This window comes from Crocodylus siamensis, chromosome 12, assembly GCF_052110815.1.
Source record: "Crocodylus siamensis isolate JL-2025a chromosome 12, ASM5211081v1, whole genome shotgun sequence".
In the NCBI taxonomy this organism is placed as follows: domain Eukaryota; kingdom Metazoa; phylum Chordata; order Crocodylia; family Crocodylidae; genus Crocodylus; species Crocodylus siamensis.
In genome coordinates this window covers 40,902,074-40,921,301 of record NC_143406.1, presented here as the reverse complement: position 1 = coordinate 40,921,301, position 19,228 = coordinate 40,902,074, and the positions used below count along the sequence as shown (strand labels likewise).

General features: G+C 47.6%; 1 protein-coding gene across 1 annotated transcript; it reads left to right on the top strand.

The window, feature by feature from the left end:
• Window positions 1-754: 754 nt before the first annotated feature.
• On the top strand, window positions 755-15,904 carry LOC149854993 (cytochrome P450 2W1-like). Its single transcript, XM_090024244.1, has 9 exons — window positions 755-1,019; window positions 4,193-4,355; window positions 6,069-6,218; window positions 6,612-6,769; window positions 8,921-9,094; window positions 10,977-11,118; window positions 11,818-12,002; window positions 12,587-12,728; window positions 15,696-15,904. The coding sequence occupies exons 1-9, from the start codon at window positions 822-824 to the stop codon at window positions 15,881-15,883; spliced, it is 1,500 nt and encodes a 499-aa protein (XP_089880370.1). The 5' UTR covers window positions 755-821; the 3' UTR covers window positions 15,884-15,904.
• Window positions 15,905-19,228: the final 3,324 nt, after the last annotated feature.

The following is a 19,228-nucleotide window of genomic DNA, read 5'->3' as shown; positions in this document are numbered from 1 at the left end:
AGGAGCACTGCAGCCGTGAGGGTCCAGGAAACATGCACAGTTGTGTAGCTTAGGCTGCACTTGCTTCTTTCCCAGACCTGAAGAAGGCAACTTCGTGCCTGAAAGTTTGTTTAACATGTAGAAGTAATTGGCTTCCTTGACTAGAAAAAACAGACAAAGACCAGACGTGCTGATACTGCTTAATGCAAATGTTCTGAGATAAGGAATCCGCATTCCTGCGTTCCTTGGGTTATCTTAATATCTTGCCCTGTGTGCCTTGGGATAGCCCTATGCATAAATAATTGTTTAAGTAAACGCCCTAAGTTTCTGTGTAATTTACTATTGTTTTGTTTCTCCAAAGTGTATCCTTTTATCTCTTTCTCTGTCTTCAGTATAAATACGCTTGTAATCTTAGAGAGTCGGAGAAATCCTTTGAAACAGACACGGGTGATTCCCCTCGCTGTATGGAAATCTCCCTGTGATCACAGTATAGCCTTAAAGAAAAAAAAGCCGGCTCTGTCGGTTCTGATTCAATCACAATGTGAAGTTTGATTTCTTCCACAAACATCTGTCCCAGGTATACAGTTGATTCAAGAAAAGATATCACCCCCAAAAGCCCTTGATTTTGTGAATCTGCAATTCTAGACCGCCTTTAATTATGAATAGACTTTGCCCTTTGAGGTCGGGATCTCACAGGTTTATAAAGTGGGGAGGAGCATATATTTAGGTATTGTGCAAAACAAAACCGTTGGCAAGTTAAGTCAGAGCGTATAAAACATACTCCTCAAAACAACTCAGACTACTTTCCGGGGAGTATCATCACAGTTGGGCTCTTGTTCAACATGGCTTCTCTAATATCTCTTCTTTCTGAGCCTACCCTTATTGGTCTGCTATGTGCTCTGTTTTTATTATTCATACTGTATGTTTCAATGGGCCCTAAAAAGTCAACTTTAAATTTCCCTCCTGGTCCATCTCCTCTTCCAATCATTGGTAACCTGCATTTACTGGACATTAGAAGGCAAGATTTGTCACTAATGAAGGTAAGACACACATTCTGATTTTCAGCATATTAAGCTTTGAATGTAAAGGTTTACAGATTTAAAATTCTGCCTTTGGGTACCATTCCAAAGTGACTAACCAATACCAAAATCATTTAGAAATATAATAAGTTTCAAAGGTTTCAGAATGCTCTGGTTATATTTTAGACCCAAGCTTTGCAAGAACTTTTACAGGTACTGAATTGTAAAGATCTACACATGTCAGAACTACACGTGTGCTTAAAATTCAGGACCTTGAAACCTTCATGCCTGTAGAAAATATTTTGCATTATTTATGTTACACTTAGAAAAAAAGACAATGAAGGATTTAAGCCTTCATTCTTTTGTTAAAGCGGTAGTACTTTTACTGAACTTAATCAGTAATACAGTAGAATTTGCTTTATGAGGAAAGCTCATCTTGCTTTATCAGGAGAATATGATAAAGGAAACCGATGAGTCTCATGAGATCAGAACTTAGTGCCCAGTTCTGACAGTTGTAATCAGGTTGCCCAGTACTTGACTCCAGAAGCGGTCATCTAGCAACGTATGCAGTGACTTGTGGGGAGCTGTTCCTCATGGCTAACAGCAGGATTGGACCTCCATCAGTTGTTCTTTCCATTGGTATGTGGATGCACAGCATTTCTGCTGATTGTTCACACTTTCACACCTGACATTTCCTTTTCATGCAAGTTCTTGTAGTACGGTAGTATGGGAGCTTGTGAAGTTTTAATAGTGATTTGACAGCTGTGTTGCCGGAAGGCTTTTAAGGCATTAGCAAATAAATGACATGAGAGAGAAAAATCCCTCCAATGGAGCAAAAGGATTTCTCCATGCAAGTTTCTGGAGGGGGGGGAACAATGACCCACATAACACCCTGAAGATGCCATGCAACAAAAATGCTGTTTTTACCAAATGACTGAAAATATTATCCTGTGAGCTGCTTTTGTTAAACTGGAAATACAATCTGGAGTCCTGTCTGCAGCTTGGTTCTCCTGCACTAGTGAAGGACATACCACATTGGCAGAAGCGGATCCAGGATTTGCAAAGGGTGGCGCAGGAGCAGTGATTGGCACTGCAGGGGTGGCTGCACCTCTTGCTCCCACTCTTTTCTCCCCCCCTTCCCACCTGGTGTGGGCAGACCTCAGCATGAGAGCAGTAGTTGAGGACTTCTTTAAGTCCCCAAAGAAGGTAAAAAATGTTCCACCCCCTTTCCTTACCTGCTCAGAGGCACGTCCTCTCCTCTCTCCTTCCTCCCTCTCCCCAACTTGCCACTGCCAGTAACTCAGCCTGGGGCAGAGGTGACGGTGGGCAGCTGGCTTCCCCCTCCCTGCACCTGCTTCCTGGCTGCCTGGGGACCAGGCTGGGAGGGGGCAAAGGGGGAATCTGTCCACTGCTGCTACTTAGATTATCCTGGGCTGAGCCCAGCTCTCAGGCAGCCAGGCTGGATCAGGACAGGAGCTCCCTTTGCCCCCAGGACTGGGAGGAGACAAGGAAAGGAGTGGAGAGGCTTCTGAGCATGGACGGGAAGGGAGAGGTGGAATACTTACCTTCTCTGGGGACTTAAAAAAGGCCCTGGCCATTGCTGCTGCTGGTGTTGCTACATGGTCAGAAAAGGGGGTGCAGCTCTGTCACTGTCCCCCCGCCCTTCCCCCTGCCTGATCCACCCCTGCACACCGGCATAAGCTGTATCTATGCTACAAGCCTCCTCTGGTGTACTGCACGAGTAGCCAATGCCTCAGGCCTTGCACGATTTACATTTTCAGGATTTGGGTCTTCTCTCCCAGGTTGTCTAAGACTCAGTTATGCTCTTGCATTCACTTGTTTCATTCCTTAGTTGCTTTGATGTAAAGCCCTGCAGTATTGAACTGTGAGCTTTACAGAGAGCTGTCACTATCTATTATTTCAAATTTAGCCAACGCAGATCAAGTCTTATGACTTACCAGCACCCATACACCCTGTCCTTGTATTCAGATGGCCTGAAAACTTCAGTATATCCCTAATAAACAACAGGTTATATTATTTTTGGCAATTTTTTGCCAACAATAATATTATCTCAAGAACCAATTATTTCTTATGTTTTCTTCACTGTGTGCCAGATGATATTAAGCTCTTTGGGTTCACAGATTCACAGAAGTTTGTGGCTGGAAGGGACCTTGTGAGATCGCCAGGTCCAACCCCCCTGCTCTGGGCAGAAAAGACAACTGGGGTCAAACCACCCCAGCAAGGTGTGCATCCTGTCTCATTTTGAAGATCTCCAGGGTAGATGCCTACACCACCCCCGCTGGGAGTCTAGTCCAGAGTCTGGTCACATGAACCACGAAGAAGTTTTTCCTTACATCCAGTCTGAAACCTTCTTCCAGGAGTTTATGACCATTGCTCCTGGTTTTCCCTTGGGGCGCCTTGGTGAATAGTTGTTCGCCTCCCCCCGATGCTCACCCTGATATATTTGTAAGCTGCCACCAAATCCCCCCGACATCTTCTCTTTTCCGGGCTGAACGGTCCCATATCTGTCAGCCTTTCCTCATATGGCTTGCTCTTCAGGCCTCTAACCATACGAGTGGCTCTTCCCTGGACTCTCTCAAGCCTCTCCATGTCCTCCTTGAAGTGCGGCGCCCAGAACTGGACTCAGTGCTCCAGCGGCGGCCTCACCAGCGCCGCGTAGAGCGGGAGAATACCTGCCTTACTTTTGCTTGAGATGCATCAGTTAATGCGTGCCAGTGCATTGTTTGCTCTCTTAACTGTAGCCTCACACGGGCGGCTCATATTCATGTTATGGTCAGAGTGAATTTTATCAGAGTGAAGGGTTAGAGTGGGTTAGCAGAGTGACTTTTCTACTTCATTTTTATAAGTAACCAGAGATCTGGCTTTCTTGCACCCTCTTGTGATAGGTTGAGGTATTACAGGCCTATTAATTCAGCTGCCTTGTAGGCCTGCCATTGCTTTGATGTATTGCAATTGTCTCACATTTCAGCACACTAGATCATGTTATCCAGATTACACATCTCAGAACATGACTAGGTTTATGGAACTGTAGCACTTAGATGGACCCGTGTTTGCCTGGTTTGAATGCTATTTTGCTAGAAAGTTTCAAGTCCTTTGGCCTAACTTCAGTGAGGTCTGAAATCAGTCCTTTCCCGGGGTAAAATATGGTATTCAACACATGCTTCTCTTTTCAGATTGCAGAAAAATATGGCCCAGTGTTCACCGTCCATTTTGGTCTCCAGAAGGCTGTGGTGCTGACTGGCTATGAGGTGGTAAAAGAGGCTCTTCTGAACACTGCTGACGTATTTGCAGACAGACCTGCTATCCCGATATTCTATCATATCCAGAATGGAAATGGTACTGGCTGTACGAATGAAAGAGGAGATGCTTGCTGTCTGACTTGTGATCGCTGTATTGCCCACCCCAAGCATTTAAAAGTAATGGGCATCTATACATGTGCAAAGAGGCTGCTGGAGCGTGGTAATTAATTAGCGTGCTCCAGCCGACTCCAGCATCTCATGTATCATTGTCCCCACACCGAAAAATGGTGGTGGGGCTGCTTTAACTAAAACCTGTTTGACAAGCTTTAGTTAAAGCAGCCCCACTGCCATTTTCCAGCACGGGGACACTGATACATGTAATGCTCCAGCCAGTTTAATTAGAGCGGCTTTCAGAGCTGTTGTAATTAAAGTGTCCCCCTGCCCCCACTCCTGGAGCACGTTTATAAACACCCAATGAGTCAGTCGCAAAAACTCATGAGAGGTTTAAATGCAGCGCACTTGGGTTTCTGGCATGTTACTGAGCTATGCATCGGATGTGTCTACACATCACACTACATCACCATAGCAATGCACTACGGCTATGTGTGTGTCTGCACATGACAAGCAGCTACTTCACCGTAGCAGCACTTCCCCCATTATAGCGCACCTCTGTGGGGAAGTAGTGGCGACAAACAACCATGCACCGTGCGCAGGGTGCAGTACAGGCAGTTACTGCATCATGCACCACTAAAGCACTGCTACTTTTGGAAGTAGTAAAGCACAGACAAGTAACAACATTGCCATAGGACAAAGTGTAGACATGCCCACTGAAAACTAAACTGGGGAACATAACAGGAAATGCTGGCAGGAGCAATCCTGCACCGAAAGGAAATGAATTTCTTAACATACAGATATTTTTCATTTCCAATATCAGTGATTCTATAATCATCCTATAAACCTGGTCCAGATGGGGCCCAGTGTTAGGAAGGGTCCAATATTATATCACCTCCCCAAGGTGCATACCTAGGATGTCTTCAGTCCTTGAAGAAATGCAAAAATCTAGAACTCTTGGTTCAGAGATGACACCTTTTATTAGACCAACTAAGAAACTACAAAAAAAAAAAAGTCTTTTTCAGCAAGCTTTTGGGCTTCCACACCCTTCATCTTGTTCAGAGAAAATTAAAGATGATATAAAGTTCCCATAGGTAGGAAATAAAGTTCATTTTTGCACAGAAGGAGTTGAGGATGGAAGTGTGGTCCCCCCTGGGTCCATGCAAGTTTCTCTGTGAGTTGCTCTTTGTTGTGGAGATCGGGCAGGGTTACTTCCCTGTTGGTGTCAGATAGCACGCAGGAAGGTTTTAGAAATCTTTCTTATTGTTCAGCAATGAAGTTTAAAATCCAAAATCCAGTCCTTGAAGCATGCTTTGGAAAGAGACGCTTCTTGGGGCGAAATCCGAACAGCTCTCTGTTCCAGCAGCTGACAGTCCAGTTGTGTGCTCGGAGTGAGACCGCAGGGAATAAGAGGCACAGCACAGTAGGCCAATTGCTCATAACACGCTGTTACCCCACCCTCTGATTCCTGCAGCTTCCCACAAAATCCCATTTCTTAACAACGTCGCTGTCCAGGTCCACATCCAAGAAAAACAGAAAGTTTACTCTTATCGGGACAAACCTTTTTCATACCTCTACGCTAACGTACTCATCCTCTTTGTGGTGTGTGAAATATTTTAGCTAACCAGGCTATATTATCAACATTACTGTGGCATTCCCGCTGACTATAGTCCAATAACGCACATGTTCCCTCTGCCAGGGGTGTTCTTTTCTTCTGGAGAGCTCTGGAAGACGACTCGTAGGTTCACCATGGCCACTATGCGGGACCTGGGGATGGGGAAAAAACTGATAGAAGGAAGAATTCTGGAAGAGCTTCATTTCCTTATTGAGATGATCAAATCCTTCAACAGTGAGTTGAGTATTTGAAGCTTATAAGGGTGAAGACAGATGTAACCACTGAATTAATATCATAGGATATGTATATAAGCTGTTATCCTAAAACTGCTATATCTAATTCTATACTGACACAAGTGCAGCAAAACTGCTCCAGCTTTAACCCTGTTACATTCAAGTCAAAAGGGTTAGGTAATTTCTAGCATTACAGAATCATGCAGAAGTAACGGATCATAACTGTGGGTGCTGAGCAGCAGATCTCCTTCCCCCTTTAAAACAGTTAAAAGGTACATTTGTCTACGCCCAAAGTCTCTATAGTTTTTTTTATTGCTTTCCTGCAGAGCTGTATCAACCTCTGCTTTTCCCAACTGTTGAATGACAAGTATGTTTTTGCTTTTGTTTGCTTTAGGTGAACCTTTCAAGTTAAGGTCATTTAATACTGCTCCCACCAACATCACCTTTGCTATGCTGTTTGGGAACAGATTCGATTATAAAGACCCAGTATTTGTCCACCTATTAAAACTCATAGATGAAGTTATGATTCTTCTTGGATCTCCATACTTGCATGTAGGTTGCTCTTCCATCTGATGATTATTTTCTTGTGGCTTTCAGGACTAGTGAGTCAAACGGACTTTGATCACTGAGGGTTTCTTTGAGACTTGCAGATATTGAAACATGTTTTTTTGCTTGGGTTTTCTTTTCCTCGTTCCTGAAACACAACTGCAAAGAACTGCTTCAGTATAGTTGACGGAAAACACCATGTGGTAGCCATAGTATATGAGGCTAACATGACCTCTGCAGCAGAAAGTTGGAAACCGCCTCAATCTAAAAGGAAGGTGCTTAGTTCTTTTACACATTATAACCAAGGTATTTTAGCTCCCCATCTGATCCTCAGATCCAGGTGGACAGTTTCCATGAAGTTCAGTGAACTCCAGCAAGGGGCTCTGTTGCTCCTCTCAGCATAATCCAGCCACACACAACTGAATACAGGATTCGAGTCTATATTCATGTGAGCTGCAAAAAGAGAGACAAATGATTTCCAGTTAGTGTAAAGCTAATTCTAACAAATGGAATCGCCAGATCTGACTCAGAGATTCGGATCTTTACTTGGGCTTTCTTCTTGTTGCAACACATGCCAAGGAAATGTTCTTGCTCCCTATTTCCCAAAAATTAGTTTAAGGCTTTGGCAGAGAGTTCTGTGGGATTCTGCCAAACTTATTTTTATTATTATCGCTACAGTTATCTGTGAAGTGCTGGCAATACAGTAAGCTCTTTGAAATTATTTAGTTGGTCTAATAAAAGATATTGCCTCTACCCAAAGAGTTCATCTGCCTCTGTGCTTAGACCACCAAGGCTACAGCCTAGATCCCTGACGATGCCCTAGGCATTGTATAGGACACAAAATACCGAGGGTCTCTATCCTCAAAATATTTATAGTCAAAACAAGTCTTAGAAGAGAGAGGCTTAATGGGAAGCCTATGGGGTGGGTGGGGAATCAGGATTTTTTCTTGATGGGAGGATAACACTATTTGTAAGGCTGTTGACATGACTGGCTTACTTTTTGTAGGGTCCCTGTAAACCCTACAAAAGTAAATAGGTCTTTGCTTAAGTAGGTGTGAGTGACCCTAAAAGTAACTGTTTTTCTAACCTTAGTTATTGGGTCAATTCAGTATGTTTTTAGAAGTTACTAGACTTTGGTACTTCAATGCCACTACCGAAGAGCTCTGGGTAGCGAGTGCTGTAACAGCCCCTGCTTTTGGTGCTGCCGATGCTTATTATCTGGGCATTGCAATCAAGTAGGACGTTAGGATGTATGTGATAAACTGAGCAGCAGAGGAAAAACAGTCCATCTGGGCTTAACTAAATCTTTCAGCTGTAATCAAGCAGATCTTGTCATGTTTGAGGCTTTGTTTTGAGGCTGCAGGAAACAGTTCACATCTTTGATACTGAGTGCCAAGACAGTCTTCTAAATGGCTGTTTTAGCCAGGCATCTTTGCCAGTACATTTATTCAGTGGATCAAATCTCTGAGCAGCAAAAACAAAAGACTTAGAAACTTCTCTTTCTATTTGATTTGCTTTTTTTTTTTTAACGCAAGCTTAGAAATTGGAGCAAACAGCATCAATAATAACCAGTGAGCAAAAGGTAGATCATGAGATTTGCAGTTGTTATTTTGAGCCTGCTTTCTTTGTTATAGCGATATGGTGTAAGTAACCCCCCCCACACACACACACACATATAAAACAAAACTGTTTATTGTGCTGTGAAATTTAATGTTGCTGAGTAACTGAGTGTAATTGATTTATAATTCATGTGAAACTTAAAAATGATGATCTAACAACTTGAAAACATAAGTATTTTGGTTTTTTAAATGTTTCAGGGGATTTTTCCCCTAAAGTGTGATGCTTTATCTTTTTGTTTTATTACCTCTCTTAAAATGTAATTTCATTGTTTCACCAGTTTACTATCACTTTCCCTTAATTGTATTTTTTAATTCATGTTTATAGTCTATGTCTAGACAAGTCTGATAGGCTCCATTCATTTCTCTAGAGATTCTTTAATAAGAGGAGGCACTTTATACATTAGAAGTTAGAGTTAACAGCAGGGACGAAACTCTAGTAATGTATCACTTGGCTACCCATATAGATAGCTTCTCCATTGTAACACTTGGGTTTTACTATATAATTAGCACATCTAATTTTTGTTTTAATCTTTTTCAGTTATTCAATTTCTACCCATTCCTTGGATTTCTTTTCAAACCTCACAAGATGATCTTAAGAAAAGTAGAAGAGGTATGCGTGGTCTTAAGGAAATACATCAAGACAAGCAGGAAAGACGTTGATGAAAATAACTTAAGGAGCTACATTGACGCATTATTATTCAAACAGCAAGAGGTAGTTTAGTTTAGTGACTCTCTGGGTAACTCGCTCTTGAATCTGTCTGACGAAGTTACACTTGAAAATAACTAAAAGTTACTAACCTTTCCTCCTTTCCCAGCAGAGATCTGGGAAAAGCAAGACAGTAAATATCTTGGCTCCCAGAATTAGCTCTGCCACATGACATTAATGTGCAGAACTTGTCCTCAAGTGTTGACGATGTTGTCTTGTTACTGCAGAGGCAGAAGCAGCACGTATCATTTTTTCCAGGCACTTGGAGACAGCTACGTGCTGTCGTCTGCAGTTATCAGTGTCCTCATTGCTGTTGTACTTGCTGGGAATTACTGATGTGCTGTCACTGTTGAAGTCCCAGGAACTGTGGTGCCAGCAAAGTCGCAGGCAGGAGAGCCCAACACTAATCTTATAAAGAATGACCCCAGGCTCGATTTGGTCAGGCTTATTGTCTACAAGCACAGCCCTAACACGTTTTGGCCTAACAAGTATATCAGACTAGGAGCTAAGGCATTTGTACCTCTGACAAAGGTAGTCGGCACAACACCATGCAGGGTCCCCCAGACCCCTACAAAGCTTTCCCTGATTTCCAATTCTCCTTTTATACAATGATCAAAACAAATTGCAATACGTGTTGCGTTCCATCTGTATCTTGAACGTGTCAGACTGTCCCGTACTGCGGGCTTGTTTCTTATTTTGACCACGGTCTTCCCTTTCCAGCCTTATCATCCTGGTACTGGACTATCCTACCTTGTACCATCAGGTCTTTTTCCCATCTCTGGGCAGGAGTGCACATCTGGCCCGCACGCCAAGTTTTGTTTATGTGAGGAGTTCATGCAGCGGTTTGCTAGGGAGGCCTCCCTGGCCAATACTTTTGTGAAGCCTTTAGTGAGCAACCTGTATTAACCAATGCTCCCGTGAGGCCTATGTGCGCCTCGCTAAGGACGCTGGAATGGTTATCAGTTTACTACCAGGAGATGAAGGAGCCCGGCTGTACTGCACATGAGAACGTGCACTTGGTGCTTGTACCAGAAGAAGAGGATTGTTTGAGAAGACTATGAGAGTCAAACCCCTCAATTATTGCCCAGGAATGAAAAGCAGAGGTCAGCAGAACTGAAATATCTATAGTGACCGGTAGTCATTACACTGCTCTATGTCACCTCTGAGAACTTCCTCGGGGAGCAGCAAGAACATGATCAAGGCCCTCCTGCCTTGAAAAGCTACAAGCCCCTAAGCTGCTTGCTTAGATGATGAGGCTGATGACACACATCACCCCTCAGCTCTTTTTCAGGAGGCGGCAGATGTACCCCTCCACTTCCCGCCAACCAGTTCACTAATCCCTACTCCCCATCACCGCTTACATTGCAGGTCCTGCCTAATATTCTTTATCCTGACCCCTACCACTCCTGGCATCAACGGTGACAACACAAAGCCCTCTTTTAGGGTCTTTTGAGATGGAGCTGAGGCAGCCAGCCATGGCTGGTACAACAGCTGGATAGTGTTAGGACAGAGAATTTGATGTGCATGTCAGATGTGGTTGAACGATTAGCAGTGTTTTTTGTTCAGATGAAAATGTTGCTATCTTGGCAAAAACACGAAGGCCACAATATTTTGGCTGAAAACCAAAACGTTTAAGTTCTGAAGTGCCACCAGATGGAAAATCTGCTGTAGTTCACATGCCCCCTGGTCCCATCTGCCTCCACAGGCCACGATCCCTGGTTGGCTGACATTGCCCAAAATGCTGAAGAGGGCCATGGTGCAAGAGAGAAAATGATCCATTTCCCATGATTATATGACCCCAGTTCCATCTGGCCACATAAATGCACTTGCTCACCCACAGTGCCACTTTCTGCCTCTTTGCACTAATGTCAGTTGATTTTACTTCAAGGAGAAGAATAAAAGCAATTCCCTTTTTCATGATGCCAATGTCCTGGCATCCACCCTTGACCTGGTGATGGCTGGAACAGAGACCACTTCAACAACGCTGCAGTGGGCCATCTTGCTGATGATGAAATACCCAGAGATTCAAGGTGATCCACGGTTTGGTTTTGTTCCTTGACACCTGCTTAACAAAAAAAAAAAGGATGGCAATAAGTTTGATATGGAGATATGAATAATGCTACTTAACCACAGAATCTCTGTCATGTCTTATAGGTACTACTCACATATGTGCATGAGACCTTCCTGTCTGGCGTATGGTTTTATACTGTGATCTCTCTTTGAGTTTTTACATGCCCATCTGGATCCAGTCTTCTAATCCAGCCATAATCATAGCTGGGTTAGAGATGCAGGCTAGTAGGTTAGGCACAGGGCTGGAGATCAGAGTTCAAGTCCCACCTCTGCTGCAGCTTTTCTGTGTGACTGAGCAAATCACTGAAGCTCTTTGTACCTCAGTTGCTCTACTGTAAAATGTGAATAATTGTTCTCGTCTGCCTTGCCCTTGCAGAATGCAAGCTATTTGGGGAGGGGCTTTCTTTCATCATGTATTTGTACAACTTACGTGAGCCGGGAGACCTTCAGTTGCCCTCATAACATAAAGAATATATCGTCACAATTATTACAGCACGTTAATTGATAAATGGGGAATTGTAAAGGAGATTGTCTTTGCAGTTCAAAAACCACCAATGGGGAAACTGGAAATGTTTCTGTGTGAGGTACCCAAAGCAATACTGTGAAAGCATTCTCAAAACCAGAGGCCTGCGTTTCACTTTATTCCTACCTTGCCATAGGAAAGGTGTATGCGGAGATTGATAGAGTTCTTGAACCGGGATGCTTACCCACCTTTGAGGCCCGGAAGAACATGCCATTCACAAATGCTGTGATACACGAAGTGCAAAGATTTGTCACACTCCTACCACATGTTCCACGGTGCACGTCTGTTAACACCAACTTTAAAGGCTACTTCATTCCCAAGGTATGCGACTATCTTTGGGAAAGGATTTGGGATCTCCGTTTTGATACTGCCTACCTTCTCTCCAATCAGTGCCCGTGAGAGGATGGGCTTACTTTTAACAGTCAGCTGGCTGCGGCTTTGTCTCCTTAGGCAATGTCTACAGCCTGCCTGCTCTGGGTATCCCATATAACCTTGGGTTTTGCATAGCTCCCAGCTCCATCCCATGTAAGCCTCTCTGGGGGGCTCTGCAGATCTTAAAGCATAGAATCATGGGGCTGGACGGGCACCAATGCAAGGTGCGCTGTTCCTACGCCATCCCAGTCCAATGCCCATCCAGCCTCTCCTTGAATACCTCCAGTGAAGGAGCTTCTCCAGCCTCCGTGGACAGCTTCTCCGTGGTCTGACAGCTCTAGCAGTTGTGAAGTTCTTCCTAGGATCTAATCCCATTTTAAATCCATTTCTTTGTGTACTCCCCTCTGTATCAGGAGACGAGAGGTGCTCTCTCACTTCTTAATGGAGGAGCCCATTTCCCCCAGCCTGGACGTCACAGCAGGACAGGACGATCTGCTGCCACTGCTAATGCAGAATTTGTTTGTGTGTCCCAGGGTACAACTGTGATCCCTTTGCTCACCTCTGTGCTGCTGGATAAAACTCAGTGGGAAACACCGTATCAGTTTAACCCCAATCACTTCCTGGATGCTGATGGAAAGTTTGTTAAGAAAGATGCTTTCCTGCCTTTCTCCACAGGTAACTAAGGGGCCTTTCCTGTAGGCAAGTTGGGTGCTCTGCCCCCCTCAGGATCAGGCTCTGTGTTAGAAAGATCCATGTAGCTATATTAGGAATATATTAGTGATGCTGGCAGCAGGTTCTGGTAGGAGTTACAGATCCCAATCCCATGCCTATTCAGTGATGTCAGTGAGAGCTGAAGGGCTCAGCACTTCTGAACATCAGGCCTCTTTTACTCACAATGTGCACCTCAGGGATTAGGATGATCCACTTGAGAAACCCAGTGTGGTTCCCTGCTCCACCACACACTTCTTATGGAACCGTGGGCAAGTTGTGTGCATCTACACAAGACAAATTTAATGTACAGTAAAGCATCAGCATCTACACATGTCCAGCAATTACTGTGCAGTAGATTAATATAATGACCCATTTTCTAGTACCTGTAGATATATGTACTAGAAATTGGTGCATTAAACTAATGCACTGAAGCAAATTGCTCCCTGTCAGCCTAGGCAGCAAGGGGCCACTGGGGGGTGGGGAGAGCTATCCTGGCTCAGTGGGATGCTGCCTCCCAGCCATGTGGAGATCAGGACCCATCCTAATCTCCACATGAATAAGAGGCAGCTGCCTGGCAGCTGGGACAGCTCTCCCCTGCCCAGCAGAGATTGGGACCAGCCCCCATGCTCCCTGCCAGCCCAGGGATGGTACCCAGGGGAGCCTGGAGCTCCCCCTGGCTGCTGTAGGGGGGCAGAGCAGCACAGGAGCAGCGTTGGACTGAACTGCTCCTATCTGGAGCAAATTTGCTCCTGATGGCTACACGTTCAGACGTGTGCAGGGGCGCAGTTTAACATGCCTGAATTTTTTGTCCCATCTTCAAAAAGGGGAGGAAGGAGGACCCAGGAAACTATAGGCCAGTTAGTCTTACCTCAATCCTAGGCAAGCTGTTTGAGAAAATTATGCTGGCACACATCCATGAGGGGCCAGCAGGGGACTGCATGCTTAAGGGCAACCAACACGGGTTCATCAGTGGCAGGTCCTGTCAGACCAACCTGGTGGCCTTCTATGATCAGATTACCAGATCATTAGATGCAGGGGTAGCAGTGGACATAGTCTTCCTGGACTTCCAGAAGGCAGTCTCTGCCTTCTCTCACTGTCTCTCACCCTGTTCTCATTAAGAAACTGGGGGACTGTGGTGTCAATGCCCACACAGTCAAATGAGTCGCCAACTGGCTGGAGGGCCGCACCCAGAGGGTGGTGGCGGATGGGTCCTTCTCAACTTGGAAGGACGTGGGCAGTTGGGTTCTGCCGGGCTCAGTCCTCGGGCCCGCACTGTTCAACATCTTCACCAGCGATTTGGATGAGGGGGTTAAAAAGCACCCTGTTCAAATTGGCTGATGACACTTGTCGTGTCCAAGGACCGGTGTACCCTTGACCTGCGAGCCTGGGTCGGCACGGCCAGCTGGACGCGGGTGGGGTAGATACGGAACTATAATGACGAAATATGTTATGTTAGCCTTTTGACCTTTTTGCCATCGGCATCTGAAACCAAAGATTTTTCTTTGACAACACTAAGATGTGGGGGGACGTGGGCACACTAGAACGAAGCATCAGGCTACAATCAGACCTAGACAGGTTACAGGGGTGGGCGGATGTGAATAGGATGGGTTTCAACACAGACAAGTGCAAGGTGATGCACCTCGGGAGGAACAACCGGCACCATACCTACAGGTTAGGGAACTCCCCTCTTGTCAGCACAGAGGCGGAAAAGGATCTTGGAGTCATGACTGATGCCAAGATGAACATGGGCCAGCAGTGTGGGGAGGCAGTCAGGAAGGCCAACCGCACCTTGTCATGCATCCACAGATGCAACTCGAGCAGGTCCAGGGAGGTGATCCTCCCCCTCTATTCGGCACTGGTCAGGCCGCAGCTGGAGTACTGTGTCCAGTTCTGGGCGCTGCACTTCAAGAGGGATGTCGACAGCATGGAGAGGGTCCAGAGGAGGCCACTTGCATGACTGGGGGGCAGCAGGGCAGGCCCTATGAGGAGAGGCTTCGGGACCTGAACCTGTTCAGCCTCCGCAAGAGGAGGCTGAGGGGGGACCTAGTGGCCTGTTATAAACTAGTCAGGGGGGATCAGCAGGCATTGGGGGAGTCCCCGTTCCCCCGAGCACCGCCAGGAGTGACCAGGAATAACGGTCACAAGCTGGCAGAGGGTAGGTTTAGGTTAGATATCAGGAGGCGTTGCTTCACGGTCAGGGCGGCTAGGATCTGGAACCAACTTCTTGGGGGTTTTTAAGAGGAGGTTAGATGAACTTCTTGCTGGGGTCGTTTGACTTCAACGTTATTTCCTGCCATGGCAGGGGGTCGGACTAGATGATCTGCTCAGGTCCCTTCCGACCCTAGAAACTATGAAAATTCAGGCACATAAATTTCACATGTAGACACACCCACTATGTCTGAATTCCCCAAGCTATAGTGCAGGGATGAGTGGCTTAGCTCCCAGAGACACCAGGATGCCAGCTATCTGATTATGAAGCACTCAGCCATTTCATTCTCTTATGTAGACAACTGTGCAAATATAGATTTAGGACCCTAACTTGAATACCAAAGTTCAAAAACATCAACCTGTATTTACCCACCATTAATCAGTTTATACAGTAGGTATCACATGGCTGTTGCTCTGATTTCAGTTGTTTCACTCTGGCTTTCTTTGGCATCTGTGGCAGACTCCTCCTGACAGGGCGGGGGATGCCGGCACCCCAGAAGCACAGCAGGATGCACAGGCAATGCCCTGTGGCTGCAATATTCCATGTGATTTTGTAATGACCTTGGAGTAGTTTGTTGGCTGTGCTGATGAGATAACAGGGTCTTTGCTACCACATCACTGCTACCAGAGAAGCATGCGCTTACTGAAGCAGTAATTTGTGTCACTGCCTATGTCTCTCCTCACCACCCTCCTGCGTTAAAGGCTGTGCTTTTGTCATTGCAGGACGTAGGAACTGCATCGGGGAAAGCCTGGCCAAGATGGAGCTCTTCTTGTTCTTCACAGGCTTGCTCCAGAAATTTACATTTCGCCCCCCAGCTGGGGTCACTGAGTCTGATCTGGACACTGTCGCAGAGGCTGGATTCACCATGCGACCCCGTCCACAGTCAGCTCGTGCTGTTCCGCGACAATAAACAGAAGGTGCTTAAAAATAACCTGCCTGACTAACCTGGTTTTCTTTTATGATCAGGTAACAAAGTCCCTGGATGAGGGCGTCGAGGTGGATGTCGTCCTCCTGGACTTTAAGAAGGCTTTTGACACTGTTTCCCACCACATTCTCTCAAAAAAACTAGGTGACTGCGGCATTGATGCCCGCAGTCAGGTGGGTGGCAAATTGGCTGGAGGGCTGCACCCAGAGAGTGGTGGTGGACTGGTTGTTTTCAGCCTGGAGGGATGTGGGCAGTGGGTTCCCCAGGGCTCAGTCATGGGGCCTGTACTGTTCAACATTTTCACCAGTGATCTGGATGTGGGTGTAGAAAGCGCGCTGTCCAAATTCACTGACAACAGCAAGTTGTGGGGCGAGGTGGGCATGCTGGAGGGGAGGGACAGAATCCAGCTAGATCTAGACGGGTTACAGAGGTGGGTGGATGAGAATAGGATGCAGTTCAACACAGACAGGTGCAAGGCGCTGCATCTAGGGAGAAGGAACCAGCAACACCCCTATAGGCTGGGGAACTCCCTTCTTGTCAACATGATGGCAGAAAGGGATCTGAGTCATTGTTGACTCCAGGATGAACATGAGTCACCAATGCGAGGAAGCGGTCAGCGCCTGGTCATGCATCTACAGATGCGTCACAAGCAGGTTCAAGGAGGTGATCCTCCCCCTCTGTGCGGCACTGGTCAGGCCACAGCTGGAGGACTGCGCCCAGTTCTGGGCGCCGCACTGCAGGAGGGATGTGGCCAGCACAGAGAGGGTGCAGAGGAGGGCCACCAGCATGGTCAAGGGGCTGCAGGGCAGGCCCTATGAAGAGAGGCTGAAGGGCCTGACTTTATTCAGCCTCCACAAGAGAAGGGGATCTGGTGGCCATTTACAAATTCAATGAGGGGACCAGTGGGAACTGAGGGAGGTCTGTTCCCCTGGGCACCACCTGGGGTTACTAGGAATAACTACCACAAATCGTTACAGGGAAGGTTCAGGCTGGACATCAAGAGACATTACTTTACAGTTAGGGCTGCCAGGCTCTGGCATGGGCTCCCAAAGGAGCTGGTGCTCTCTCCTACCTCGGGGGTCTTCAAGAGGAGGCTGGACAGATATTTGACTGGGGTGACATGACCCCAACACCCATTCCTGCCCAGGGCAGGAGGTGGGATCTGATGACCTGTTTAGGTCCCTTCTGACCCTAAGCACTATGATACTATAAATAAATATAATTCCCTTATTTCAGGGCATAGAGGTCATTCCCTGCTCTACCACACACTTCTTATGGAACCCTGGGCAAGTTGTGTGCATCTACACAAGACAAATTTAATGTACAGTAAAGCATCAGCATCTACACATGTCCAGCAATTACTGTGCAGTATATTAATATACTTCCCTGTGGAAGTGCAAAAGGGAAATCAGGCCATAGGTCAGGGGTGGGCAAAACACGGCCCGCGGGCCAGATCCATCCCACCAAGCACTTCCCACGGAGCCCCTTCAAAACCCAGGTAATGGCAGCTGCCTCTCTAAAAGCCTCCAGCGGCACCAGCTGCCAGCTGCAGCACCTCAGGCTGTTTCCTTAGGTCCTGGTCGCGAGGCAACCCGCCCTGACCTGAGCCTGCCCCAGCTGGCCTCGCCCCACCCCTGGCTCGGGCCACGTTTGCACCTTGAGAGGGACAGGAGGGGCTGAGCCACAACGTGTGGCACCAGTGAGGGGCAGGAGGAGCTGGGCCAGCTTCTCCTTCGCTGCATGGGACTAGAAAGGGCCCTGCCCTGAAGGTAAGCCCAGGAAAGCAGCTGCTGTGCAGGCTTTCCCCATGCCGTGCCATGCCACTCGGGCTGTGCAGGGTCGGGCTCGGGCTGTGCGAGAGGTGGTGGCAGAGTCATGTGCTGCTTGGGACAGGATGGGAAGAGTCCAGCTGGAGTGGCAGGGGCTCAGCTACACTTTCCCCCCTGCCTGAGCCGGTCAGTCCCAAGCGCCACTTCTGCCGGCCAGTGCCGACCCAGCCGGGCTCCTCCCATCCCCAGCAGCACATGCTCCTGCCTTTTGGGACGAGCTGGCGCAGGTAGGGGGGAAAGTGCAGCAGCACGTGGGGAAGCCGCTGCTTGACAGGCGGCAGGATGGCTGGCCAGGCCGCACCAGGGAGGAAAGCTGTGGCTGAACCCCCTGCGGCTCAGGACGGGAGGGGTCCCACGGCACTGGAGAGGGCTGTGCCGGTGACAGGGCCTGGGCTGGCTTCTCCTGTGCCACGGGGGGGGGGGCAGGCAGGGATGGGTCAGGACAGATTCTGGGACAGATATGGTGAGCGGGATAGTTTGGTTTTGGGTGGGTGAGTCTTATGACACGGACCACATGACAGGGTGTAACTTTTGGTTTCAAGGCCACCACTCCAAAAGGAGTACTTCTAGGGGCAAGGGGAGAGACTTCTGGTGGCAAAGGTCAGGGGTTAGGGGGCAGGACTTCCAGTCCCAAGGTGGCGACCAGGGGGTGGGGCACCGTAACTCATCAAGCAGCCCTCCCCCCAAAATAATTGCCCGCCCCTGCCCTAGGTGAACATTTTTCACTCTCTGTCTCGGGGTCCCACACGTGTGCGCACACATGGCTGGCAGTACAGGCAGAGTGGTGGGAGCGGCTCTGGCAGCTGCACCTTGCACCCTGCTTCAAACAGGACTCAGGAGCTGTTCTGCAAGTTAGCCTAGGGGATAAGAGATATGGGAGGGGGTTGAAGGGCCAGGGCTCGGGGACCATACCTATGCCATTGAGGTCAGAGGCCAAGCTCTGGTGAGCCCAGACTGGCCCTGCAGCATTGGGGGGGGCTCCCCTGACAGCATGGGGGCAGTCTGGGCATGCCAAGCTTGGTGCCCAGCCTGGCCCCAATTGTGCAGGGCTGGTTCGGGCACTCCAGAGCTTGGTGCATGGTCTCGATGGCATGGGGCTGATCTGGGCACACCAGAGACTGGCACATGGCCCTGATGGCTCAGGGCTGATCCAGACATGGCACAGGCTGGTGCACAGCCCAGTGGCCCGGGGCAGATCCGAGCACATCAGAGTACCTGCCCTGAACCTGCTGCGTACCACCAGAACCTTTACATCGTCCTCCCCAACTATCAACAGTCACCAGCCACCTATATCTGGGTGGACTCCAACACTATCTCCTTGTTGTCACCCTTTCCCAGAAGCCAGGACCTCACAGTCAGGCTGCTCTAGGCCCTTGAGACCAGTGCTGCCTCCGCCAAGACATCATTGTTATTTAAGCAGTCTTTTCCCATGGCTCCAGCTTTGGATGCTTCAAGGTACAGTTCACTTTTCCAGGAATATGCAACAGGAGAAGCCAAGAGA